The 13,123-nt window shown below is 45.2% G+C and overlaps 1 protein-coding gene across 3 annotated transcripts in view; it reads right to left on the bottom strand.

The window, feature by feature from the left end:
• Nucleotides 1–5,268, bottom strand: part of Ints10 (integrator complex subunit 10) — a 34,089-nt gene extending 28,821 nt beyond the window's left edge. For 2 of the 3 annotated variants that reach the window (XM_012951477.2, XM_045130941.1), the window contains exons 1-4: nt 5,102–5,267; nt 4,581–4,648; nt 2,299–2,402; nt 1,027–1,166 (exon numbers count right to left, since the gene is read on the bottom strand). In XM_012951477.2, coding sequence (XP_012806931.1) covers nt 1,027–1,166; nt 2,299–2,402; nt 4,581–4,648; nt 5,102–5,230 — 441 coding nt within the window. In that variant the 5' untranslated portion in view covers nt 5,231–5,267. Of the gene's footprint in view, nt 1–1,026; nt 1,167–2,298; nt 2,403–4,580; nt 4,649–5,101 lie in introns of all 3 variants that reach the window. The other variant, XM_045130939.1, reaches the window with a different exon arrangement.
• Between the last annotated feature and the right edge of the window lie 7,855 nt (nt 5,269–13,123).

Below are 13,123 nucleotides of genomic sequence, written 5' to 3'. Positions count from 1 at the left end.
GGTGGCGCACACCTTTAATCACCAGCACTAGGGAGGCAGAGGTAGGACGATCTCCATGAGTTTGAGGCCACCCTGAGACTACACAGTTAATTCCAGGTCAGCCTGGACCACAGTGAGATCCTACCTCGAAAACCCAAAAACGAAAAAGAAGAAGAAAAAGAAAGCACTGTCTACATATACATTATTTCATAGGACGTTAGGCCAAAACCTAGCAACTGCTATCCTTACACAAATGCCATGTACACATGCGCACAGAGAGAGAGAGGGGAGGCAAGGTCCAGGTGAGGATGAAGGCAGGAACTACAGGGATGCAGCTGTCAGCCAAGGAACAAGGAAGAGCGCTCACGCCCATCAGGAGAAGGAAGGAATCTTCCTTCCCTAGAGCCACCGTGGGAACACAGCACTGTTTATATTGCTTTGAACTTCCAGCTTCAGAACTGTGAGCAAGGCTCTGCGTTATAAGCTGCCCATTACTGGTTCATGATGGCAGCAGGCCTCAGACACTAATGCAAGGAAGGACAAAGAAGGGTGACCAGACCATGGACAGACAAATGGCATGGGGCCAAAACAAGGAAGAGGCTTTGAGTGAAAAGAATGGACAGCCTGAATGGACTGCTCACCGCCTAGGGCAAAACGCTAGACATTTAAGACTCAGTTTCTTCGGGAGGCAGAAGGGACTCAGTAACTGTCATAGATGTCGGGAAGAGGCAGGAACAGAGGAGACAATCAGGTAGACGGATAGGAAAACACGACCACCTGTTACGCACACAGGCTGATTCATTTAAGTTCACACACGATGAAAACCGCTTATAATTTACTGTAAAGACTGCAAAGCAATACCACCGCATCCGGATGACTGTTTCCTTACGCTGATGAGCCTTCTCCTATTGTGTGTGATTCCACAGCTTTTTTTGCTTAACTGACAGTTCCTGAGAACGTTGGTTGTAACACACGCTCCTCATCAACACTGACTCGGCTACTGACAAGCGGTTCTGTTCTCTCCGAGGGAAGGGCGACTCGACCCACCCCGTGCTGGACCACCGTCTCGGGGAAGCGCCTCAGGAGCAGCAGCAGCATCTCGGAGCGCTCGAGCGTGTTGAAGCACTGCTCCGTGACCTTCAGTAACATCTCGCACTGGACCCGACCCGGCAGAGTTTCGAACAAGCCTGTCAACAACACATTCCACCTTTAAGTTTTGTTTTTTTTTTTTTTTTTTTAAGATCATCGTATTTACTTATTTACTTGAGAGGGAGTATGGGCATGCCATGCCAGGACCTCTCGCCACTGTAAACAAACTCCAGACCTATGTGCCACTGTGTGCATCTATCTTAATGTGGGTACTGGGGGAACCAAACCTGGGCCAGCAGGCTTTGTAAGCAAGCGACTGTAATCAGTGAGCCATCTCCCCAATCCTGAAAGTTCTTTCACTAAGAAAATACTGACCTGAACATCTTAAGTATGGCACATTTCATGTACAAAGCAGTCGGCCATCACCGTGGTCAGGTTTCACCCATGACAGGCCGTCTTCCGATTCTAGACTAGGTGGTGCGCGGTGACTGCAGGCTAATCATAAAGCACACGGAGGCCTAAGGGCTCCAGGGCTACGCTGTGTGAGAGCAAGCGCCACGGTCCTGCCTGCTGAGATACCGCGGAGCACTTGCCCCAGCTGAAAGGATCTCAACCATCTACTTTCTGATTTAGTCAGAACTTGATTCTCTCTGATTGGCTACAGCAACCAACACAAAAGCTTAAAGAGAAGGACCACAAATTAGGAAAAGTTTCTCTGTTGTTTTGTAGAGATCTGGTAGATCTACATGTTTTCTGGTTACTATGAAATGTGTCATAAATGCATTCAATTTTCTGATGTCACTGACAGGTCCACATCTTTTAAGGAATCTTAAAGGGTTCTAAGTAAATGTGCAAGGGGCCAAGGGATATTATTACAGATTTCAGTTGCAGAGAACCAAACGTGGTGGAAGAGGAGCTGGCTCAGCAGTTAAAAATGCTTGCAAAGCCTGCCAGCTTGGGTTTGACTTCCTGGTACCCATGTAAAGCCAGACCCACAAAGTAGCACATAGGTCTGAAGTTCATTTGCAGCGAGGCCCTAGCTTGCCTGTACTCACTTCCTCTCTCTCTCATGTAAATAAAGAATATTTTTAAAAAAGAATGAATCAAACATATATATATACACACACACCCATCCATCACAGGTGTAACTTCTTAGTAAAATTGCTATAAATGATTTGGCATTCCAGAAATGGCAATTTATACCCTATCAGGGTATCACTCCATACTTACTTCTTAAAAACTGGGTGTGCTTATCCTGTGAGTCATTCCTTAATGCCGATGTGATGACACTGATTTCTCTCCACACCACTGGCTGGTCTGGGAAACTTACAAACCTGTTTTTTAAATGAATGTATTAAATTAAAATTTCAGATCCTTGGAAAATTATACTAGAATTTAAATAAAATCACATATCTTTAGGTGGATGCTCTTAGATATACCAGAAAAAGCAAAATAAATACATAAAAAATAACTGATGAGGTGAGAAGAATACACATAAGTCTTTAGATATTTCATTTATTTTATTTTAATTAATTTATTTATTTGACAGAGAAAGAGAGAGAATGGGTGCACCAGGGCCTCCAGCCACTGCAAAGGAACTCCAGATGCATGCTCCCCCTTGTGCATCTGGCTAATGTGGGTCCTGGGGAATTGAACCTAGGTTCTTTGGCCTTGCAGGCAAACACTTTAACTGCTAAGCCATCTCTCCAGCCCTCTTTAGATATTTTTGTAAGTGAAAAAACAGCCCTAACATGTGAACTCCTCAAAACTCAACAAATAAAACAAGCTTTTTGTGATGGTTCATCTGCATTGTCTACTTGACTGGATTTGGAATCACCAGGAAACACAACTCTAGGTGCATCTAGACAGCTTTTCCAGAGAAGTGTCTTTTTGTTGTTGTTGTTTTTTTTTTGAGGAAGTGTTTCACTCTAGCCCAGCCTGATCTGGAATTCACTAGGTAGCCTCAGGATGGCCTCAAATTCACAGTGACCCTCCTCCCTCTGCCTCCTGAGTGCTGGGATTAAAGGTCTGTGGCACCACGCCCAGCCAGAGAGGTTTAGCTAAGGAGGGAAGATTCACCCTGACTGTGGGAAGCATGGGCTAGAGTGCTAGACCACAGAAAGAGAAGGAAAAAGGAGAAAACAGCTGCACACCAACAGTCACCTCTCTGCTCCCTGACTGTGGATGTAACACGACAACTCACCTCACATCCCTGCAGCCACACCTTCACTGAATCAAAATAAACTCTTCCTGAAGTGGCTTTTTATCAGGTACTTGGTGAGAGCAATGAGAAAAGTAATATATCATCCAAAAGATAAAAAGAAAACACAAATCCAGCACACAAATAGCCAGAGAAGAGCTGCAACGGTATTCAATGTTGTTACTAGTATATATCGTATACAGTACATTTAGGATAGTATGCACACATTTAAAAACATATATAGCAGGCTGGAGAGATGGCTTAGCGGTTTAGCTCTTGCCTGTAAAGCCTAAGGACCTGGGTTCAAGGTTTAATTCCCCGGGACCTGTGTAAGCCTGATAAGGCACATGTATCTGGAGTTTGTTTGCAGTGGCTGGAGGCCCTTGCACGCCCATTCTCTGTCTGTCTGTTGCTCTCAAATAAATAAATAAATAAAATATAAAAACAACATATATAGCAAGATATCATTTTTTCCTTGTCACACTGGCGGAAAAAAAAAAAAAGAAGCTGATAAGCTAGGCATGGTATGGTGGCAAAGGACGTGTCCCATCTACACGGGATCATATTAGCTCATGAGCTCAACAGTAACCTGACCAAGACAGGGAGACTTTTGCTCAAATAAGAAAAAATAAAATAAAATCTAATAACATCAACGCTGGTGAGAGTGTGGGTATGACACTTGTGGAAACAGGAATTTTAGATTATTTTGAGAGTGAATGAGAAATTTAAGTGCATATACCCTTCAGCTATGAAAACATGTATCTTAAGAGAAAAACAGCAAAATATGGATACTGAACTACTGACGTTCCAAGAGTCACCTAACATAACTGGAAATACGTAAGTGTCCACCGAGAAGGGACTAGCCAAGAAGAGCTCTACAGTCATGAAGAAGACCACTACCTCTACACAGTGACGTGGAAAAGGCCATCAGGGTCTGACAAAAGCGAGCTGCAGAGTAAAAGTAGTGTGGCCTCATTTTTGTCATTTCCGCCCAAACATATTTACACTTACTATGTATAGATGCACACCACATTTAACTCCGGATGACCGAGGAGAGGCTTTCCCTACTTATTCGCTACCAAGCTGAATGCAACAAACACATTGATGTCCAAAATTTAAAAAAAAAAAAAAAAAAAAGCACTGGATCCAAATGTTGAGAAGATAAAAATGTATCAAGGCCGAAGGCGTGTCGGCAAATAGGGAAAGCCTAGCCTAGCTTCATCAGTACCCAGGGATGCAGATGGCTTCACAGACAGAAACAAACGCTCCCCCTCCCCCCCCCCACCTGTACCGAGTGGAGGATGTCACTCACATGTCATACAGCAGCCTTCCAGCGGTGGCGGTCCGCTCTGCGTTCCGCTCGATGGTGTACATCTCATACTGCAACGACAGGAACAGGTCAGCTCACCTGCCCACCCGGGGTTGCTCGAGCTCCAGGCTCCCCTCCAGCATCCCACGGCGAGTACCTGCCACGCGCCAGAGCATCACCTGGCGGCACGGGGGCCAGCCCACAGCACCTTCCCGAGCTCGGCAGCTCGCTGCCGGACTCCCTCCCTCCCTCCCTCCGCAGGGCTCCCGGGATCAAGTCTGCAAAGTAGCGGGCGCTGGGCAAACGGGCTGCCGCCGTGGTCACCGAGCAGGCGGGCGGCCCTGGCGTAGCGGCGATGCTGTAGAGGGCATCTAAATGGTGCATCAGGGCCCTGGGCAGGAGAGGCGTGGGGGGACCGAGTGACCAGTCCAGCAGGCAGCGGGGTGGGGGGGGAGCAGCCGAACCGTGGCCAAAACCACGCGGGCTGCTCGGGGTGCAGCGTCCGCCCCGGGGCCTGACCTCACCTGGATGTTGAAGTCGGCCGGGTAGAGGCTGCGGGCGGTGATGAGCCAGGCCTTGGCTGCCCACAGGTCCTGGGGCACCAACTCGCGGGCGCGCTGCACCAGGAACTCGCAGTCGCCCTGGGCCGACATGACCCGGGAGTGAGGCAGCCCCCAGCCCGCAGCAAGCCCGCCGTCCTTCCGGGCCCGAGACGCAGCGCCTGCCGACGCCGCCTCTGCGCATGTCCCGGGGCGCGCCCGATCCGCGTCATCCGGGCTCTCCGGGCTTTGCGGGCAGCCGCCGTTTCGCGCGGCCGCGGCGTCTAGGAAAAAGCCCTCCAAGGGCTCCCGCCGGGTCAGTCGGAAAAGGCGGACGAGTGGATTTCCGTCCCCACGGACTGGAGCGTGACGCCGGCCGAGCCGGGAGCATGCGCTGGATCCGGCGTGCCTGGCTCCATGCGCCCTCTCCCGGCCACGCGCCGGCATTGCAGGCGCGGAGAGAGGTCTTGGTGCTGGGCCCCCCCCAAGTGCCGTGACCCCCCTACCTTGAACAACCAATAAATTAAGTAAATAATACATACATACATACATACATACATACATACATACATACATACATACATACATACATACATACATACATACCTTTGCAAGGGAAAGGCAGGCTCTCTGACCACTTCTGATCTTCCAGCTGTGTCTGAGTTTTTCCCAAAGCTGGACCTGGGCCAGTTCAACCCAGGCCCAACCGGGTTGTGCTAAGGGAAGGGGCCCCTAGCCCTTACTTTCCACGTGAGTTCTTTATCCTGCCCCTAACCCCAGTTCCCCTCAGGGCAGGAGCTCCTTGAACTTTCTTTTCTCTCTTTTCTTTCCATGGTTTTCCTAGGCCACCCATGTAGGATCTCTAGCCTTTCCTTGACTCTGTACTTCCCTCAATAAATATGATAATTTTAATAATTATCCTTCTCAGTCTTGTTTTATTCATTTTTTGTTAAAAATTAAAAATAAGCCTAGGGTTTGGGGTTTAAGGACTTTCCTGGACCCCAAGGGCCCCATTAAAGATTCAAACAGAGAGACATCGCCAAAAGCCAAAAACAAGCATGAACCGATGGAGCACAAACTGCTCTCTTCACACCACTGGGCTACAATTTAGATCCACCGATTAACATACCTTAGTGCTGGATTCTAAGATTTGCCCCCAGTGACAGACGCCTCCTGCAGCTGGGCAGCTAGAGACCCAAGATACAAGCTTAATTTTAGTAAGACGCCTGAGTCCAAGGGGCCATACATTTGCATGATCACATTCAAAGTAGCACATTAAGTTTCCTACTTAAGTCTCCAACAGGCTGAGCCCTGCTGGAGGAGGAGTGTCTTGGCAGGGGACCTTGAGTGCAGCCGTCAGGTGTGTTCTGAGCCACCTTGAGCTCTGGCTGCTCCTCTGTCTCTCGGCTAAGGACACACTTTGAGTGGGCCAGCCTCGCTGTCCTGACCGAGCTTCCCCTGGAAGGTGGAAGCCTGGATTAAACTCTTTCCTCTCATGAGCTGCTTCTGCTTGGGTGTTTGTCCCAGCAGTGAGAAGGTGTGAAAAAGTGTTACCTAAGAATTTCCAAGTGTCAAAAATAAAAGATCCCGGTGTGGTGATGCATTTCTGTAATACTGTACTTGGGGGTAGGGGATGCCTGTAATCCCAGCACTTGGGAGGTGGAGGCAGGAATCAGCAGTTTGAAGCTTGCCTATGCTACAGAGTAATTTCAAGGCTCAGTTGGGCAATTTAGTGAGCCCTTGTCTCAAACTCAAGATAAAATAGGGTCTGGAGGGCTGGAGAGTTGGTTTAGCGGTTAAGCGCTTGCCTGTGAAGCCTAAGGACCCCGGTTCAAGGCTCGGTTCCCCAGGTCCCACGTTAGCCAGATGCACAAGGGGGCGCACGCGTCTGGAGTTCGTTTGCAGAGGCTGGAAGCCCTGGTGCGCCCATTCTCTCTCTCTCCCTCTATCTGTCTTTCTCTCTGTGTCTGTCGCTCTCAAATAAATAAATAAATAATTTTTTAAAAATAGGGTCTGGAATGTCTCTCAGTGGCAGTACATGCTTGCCTGCCTAGCATCCATCTAAGTTCATCGTCCAGGACAACAATACACCAATCTGTGCACTTTCCCCTGAATCCTGAATTCTAAAGTGTCCTATCAAATAATAATTCTATTCTAAATTCAGGGCCTAAATAAGGGGACCCTGGATGTATTTTTGATGCAACCAGATGAGACAGACTCTGAATTTCCCAAAATATAGGGTAGGGTTCGTGGCTAGTTTCTAGCCATATTCTTAATTTTGAGTGCTGTCTCTCCCACCAGATATTGGTGCCTCTTCAGCCAGAGGCAGAGCTGGTGTCTCAGAGTATAGACATATGCCACAACAAAAACATTCATACCTGTTGGCCTCCTGGCTATGCTCTTAAAGGTTGCTATAAGTCTGGGCACATAACACATGCTGTTCTCTACAATATCTAAGTATATAAAATGTCCAGCACCCAGCACTCGCCTCAAGTTCCTAAACCCAGTCCAGTGATTTGTGGTTAGTTTTCCCCTTCATTTCATAGTCCTCCAACCTTAAGCTCTTTGACACATCTTAACCTTCTTTCCCTCTCTCTTTGGTCTTTGATAGCAATTTCCTAGTTTCTCTGCTAATTTTAATTTAATTAATTTAATTAATTTATTTGAGAGTGAGAAGAGGAGGCAGGTAGAAAGAGGCACACTAGGACCTTAAGCCAATGCAAATGAACTCCAGATACATGCTCCCCTTGTACATCTGGCTTACTTGAGTCCTAGGGAATCGAACCGGGGTCCTTAGGCTTCGCAGTCAAATGCCTTAACCGCTTAAGCCATCTTCCCAGCCCTCTCTTCTAATTTTACTTTCAAGAATGTCTATTCTATTGATATCTACATTTTTCTCCCAGTGTATCTGCCTTCCCATGACTTATCCCTTTCCTACTGACTTCAAGCTATGCTCAGACAGAATGTTCAATATCCTTGCCTTTCAACCTGCCTCTGGATGCGCTCTTGAACCGACCAGCCTTAGATCCACCTCACGGAGCGTCTTCCCACTTGTTGAGATGGGCTGAAGGTTGGTTCTTCAGTGGATGCATGCTCAGTGAGCACAGGGAAGCAGAGTTCTATTGGAGAGGAGTATACAGCTGTGCAAATTGAAGCTACTTCAAATTCTAGATTTATGCCAATGTTTTTGTTTGCTTTTCTCAAGGTAGGGTCTCACTCTAGCCCAGGCTGACCCAGAATCCACTGTGTAGTCTCAGAGTGGCCTCAGATTCACAGTGATCCTTCTACCTCTGCCTCGCAAGTGCTGGGATTAAAGGTGTGTGCTACCATGCCCAGCTATGTCAATTTTATTCATAACTGCTACAAGTCAGAAGCAAACAAGATGACCTTTAACAGGTAATTAAACTGTGATAGATCCAGAAAATGGAATATTATTCAGCACTGAGACGTGAACTATAAAATTATTCAAAAACAAAGAGATATCACATCGGCTGGAGTTCACACCTGAGGCCGAGGAGTTCTGGGGCTCCTACCGTCTCTGCCTCCCTAGTACCGGGATTCCAGGCACGCATCACTGTGACTAGCAATTTCACCTGTATTCTAGGGATCAAGCTCAAGAAGAAGCAAAAGGCCAATGATACAAATACTAGGGAGAAAAAAAAAAACCTGTGAGATCATTGTCTTTCTTAATCTGGCTTGTTTTTCTTAACATGAAGATCTCTAGTTCCATCCATTTCTTGAAAATACTGTGATTTCCTTCTTTGTAGATGAAGGCAAAGTTCCACACAGGCTGATAACAAGAGGATGGAAACGGACACCCAGCAAACAGAGGCTAAAAGCCATCAGCAGCAGCTAGCCTCAGGTCTACCAGTAGTCTTCATGCCCACATTGCTCAGAGAGATAAAGAAGTCCCCTCTTGTTAGTAAAGGGAACAACACATCAAGAAGATGTTATGATAGTGGCTGGGAATGTAGCTCAGGTGGTAGATTACTTGCCTAACATACCAAGCCTTCATGGCTTTGATCCCAAGCACTGCATAAAACTGTGCTGCTGGGCTCATACCTATAATCCCACCGAGGAGATGGAGTCAGAAGGATCAGAAGTTCAAGATAATCTTTGGTCACATAGCATGTTTGAGGCCAGCTTGGGTTGCATAAGACTTTGTCTCAAAGAAGGAGAAAATTTAATAACTGTAAATATATATGCACTAAGCATTAGTGTATACAATTTCATAAAACAAATACAGTGTAAAATAAAGGGATAGATAGATGCAGATTCAAGAATCAAGTGTGACTTCAATGCCTCACTATCATCAGTACATGGATCATATATACAAAAAAGACAACAAAGACTCTTCAGAGCACTGTAGATCACACAGACACAAGAGATAGCTGCGGAATATTACATCCAACAGCTGAGAAGTACATGTTTTCCTTGCTAACCCATAGAATTCTCTCTACTAGTTCACACTTAACATCCGAAACAAAGTCCCTACAAAACAGAAAAATGAAATAATTTCTTATATCTTATTAGACCATAATGGAATACAACTAGAAGCCAATTGCAAAGGAAATTACAGAAGCTTTATAAGTCCACAGGTATTGAATATTACACTTCTGAATGAATGGTGGGTCATGGAAGGAATTTGGAAAATTCCTTGAATCAAATGAAAGTGAACACTCAACTTACAGAACTTTACGGATACTGCAAAGGCCATTCTAAGAGGGAAGTTGATACTCACTTTAAAGCAACCCACTCAAGGGCTGGGAAAATAAATGGCTCAGTGGTTAAAAGCACTTGATTTCAAAGCCTGCAGGCCAGTGTTCTATTCCCCAGTGTGGCAGTCAGGTTCACATTGCTGGTAGAAATCACCCAACCAAGAGCTGCTGGCTAAAAAGAGGTTTATTTTGGCTTTCAGGCTTGAGGGGGCAGCTTCACAATGGAAGGGAAAATGATGACATGAGCAGAGGGTGGACATCACCCCCTGGCCCACATAAGGTGGACCATAGCAACAGGAGAGTGTGCCAAACACTGGCATGGGGAAAGTGGCTATAACACCCATAAGCCTTCCCCCAACAATACACTGCCTCCAGGAAGCATTAATTTCCAATTGTCATCAGCTAGGGAACCTAGCATCCAGAACACCTAAGTTTATGGCGACATCTGACTCAAAGCAACACACCCAGTATCGGTATAAAACCAGATTCACAAAGTGGTGCGTGAATCTGAAGTTTATTTGTACTTGTAGGAATTCCTGGCACATGCAGTCTCCTTTCCTCCTTGCAAATAAATAATAACTGAAAATATTAAAAATGAATTCTGATGGAAATGAAAACAAAAATTTTCCTGGTTATAAGAGCATTACTGTTATAATTATTGCCCAAACTTCCCCCATAGCTTTTATTTTTGCTGTATCCAACTTGAAAGATATTAATAATTCATTGGCCTGTACATATGTTGATAACTGGATGTTTTAAATTTGATTCTCAGTCATTAAACAAAATAAATAAAACCTTCAAACTGTAAAAGGCCACTATTAGTCATTTTTAACTGTAGAACACCTTGTAATAGCTTGAGAATCACTCCCATAAATCATCCAAATATCCCAGAAATTTAACAGTTCACCATTCAAACTTTATTCCCTAGACTGTGCCTTTTTCAAAAGCCATTGCATTTATTAAGTAGAACTGTACAAAGCTTAACATTCTGAAAATAATGCATAATCATTATGGGAAATTAGAAAGTGCAGAAAAGCTCAAGGAAGGAAATCTAATCACTCTTAATTGCATCATCCAGAAATTAGCATTATTAATTTTTTTTATTTATTTGACAGAGATAGAAAAAGAGAGAGAGAGAGTGCACCAGGGCCTCCAGGCACTACAAATGAACTCCAGATGCATGTGCCATCTTACGCATCTGGCTTAGGTGTCCTGGGGAATCGAACCTGGGTCCTTTGGCTTGGTAGGCAAGCATCTTAAACTAAGCCATCTCTCCAGCCCAGAAATTACCATTTTAATTTGCTTATTTGCAAGGAGGGATGGAAGGGTGGGGGGAGAGAGAGAGAGCTTGAGAGAGAACGAGATTGGATGTGCCAGGAACTCCTGCCACTACAAACAAACTCCAGATACATGCACCACTTTGTGAATCTGGCTTTACATGGGTACTGGGAAGTCAAACCTTGGTCATTAGGCATTGAAGGCTAGCGCCTTAACCATGGAGCAATCTCTCAATGCCAGAAATTAGCATTTTTACCAGTAGGAAATAGCCACCCAGTCTTAAAAAAATAAAAAGTGGGAATGTTGGGCGCAGTGGCACACACCTTTAATCCCAGCACTCTGGAGGCAGAGGTAGGAGGATCAACGTGAGTTCAAGGCTACCCTGAGTCTAATTCCAGGTCAGCCTGAGCTAAAGTGAGACCCTACCTCGGAAAACAAAAAAAGAAAAAAAAAGGGTGTGTGTGTGAGGAGTGAGTCAAGCCCTCCTGTAGCCCAGCCTGATTTCAAACTCATCTTAAGCCTTCTGCCCCCACCTCCCCAGGGCAAGGCACAGGCACACAACACCACTCTCAGACCCATCCAATCTTAAGATGTCTTTTTTCACTTATGCTCTATACTTTTAAAGAGAGAGACAATTCAATAGAAAAAAAAAAAGGGCAAGAAATCCGAACAGCCGTTTCATAAAAGATTATTTCTAAATGATCAATAAATCCATTGGAAATAAAAAAAATGCAAATTAAAATCTCAATAATGTACTTGTACATAACTATACAACTCTTAATATTTCAAGAGGCCAACAATAAGTGCTCCTAATGAGGATATGACAATAAGGGACACTTTTGCAACACTGGGACATGTGGCACTTCGGAAAACTTTTTGGCACTATTAAAGTTGAAAAACTAAATATCAGTCCACCTCGATCTTCTACTCCTAAATATTCATTCAGCAGAATTGTGCACCCGTGCATGATTAAAGACATATAGAAGAGTGGTCATGGCGTTGTGTATTAAATGTTGCCAAATCACTGTTCAAACCAGTTGCGACATACTGTATTCCCCTCAGCACTGTGGAGGGGAGGTATGAAAGCATGAGGAAATGGCTCTGACTGCCTGGAACTTAGTAGGTAGTTCAGGCTGGTCTTAAACCTATGGAAATCCCCCTGCCTTGTCTTCCAAATTCTGGGATTACAGGCATGAGCCACCAGGTCTGGCTTTCATGTGCCTCTTGATGAAATAATACTCAACCTTCTATGAACTTGCCAAATGCACCAGACCCAGTCTGATTGACTTTCTGGGTACAGATGCCAGTTTTCAGAAATGTCGCTTTAAAATTCATCATGAGCTGGGCATGATGGCACATGCCTAGTTGGGAGTCTGAAGTAGGAGGATAGTCATGAATTCAAGGCTGTCCTGGGCTACAGAATGAGTTCCAGGTCAGCCTGGGCTAGAGTGATACCCTGCTTCAAAAAAGTAAACAAAAAAATTATCATGAATATATACTCAGCAAAACCCAAGTTGTGGCTGAGGTCTACAGTAAAATAGCCTGGTTAATAGATCAATTGTTCAGAAAAGAATGAATCAGAGAGCATTCTAGAATTTTAAAAAGACATGCTACTATAGTGAGGGCTGGCAAGGACATTGGGACTTTATATGTTGCTGGTGGGAATATAAACTGGTGCAGCTGCTGTGGAAAACAATTTGGCAGTCCCCCAAAGAGTTAACCATGGAGTTACTATGCAATCTGGCAAGTCTATGCCCAAGTGTGTACCCCAGAGAACCAAAATATATGCTTACATAAAAACTTGCACGTAAGTGTTTGCAGCAATGTTGTTCAGACTAGCCAAAAGGTAGAAATAACACAAGTGACCAGAAATCGATGACTGGATAAACAAGATGTTAAGAAGTGGCTACATACACAGTAGAATAGTATTTGTCCCTCAAAACAATGAAGTACTGGGGGCTGGAGAAATGGCTCATCACTTAAGGCGTTTGTCTGCAAAGCCAAAGGATCC

Source organism: Jaculus jaculus, chromosome 12 (genome assembly GCF_020740685.1).
Source record: "Jaculus jaculus isolate mJacJac1 chromosome 12, mJacJac1.mat.Y.cur, whole genome shotgun sequence".
NCBI lineage: Eukaryota > Metazoa > Chordata > Mammalia > Rodentia > Dipodidae > Jaculus > Jaculus jaculus.
This window is presented reverse-complemented; position numbering and strand designations above follow the sequence as displayed.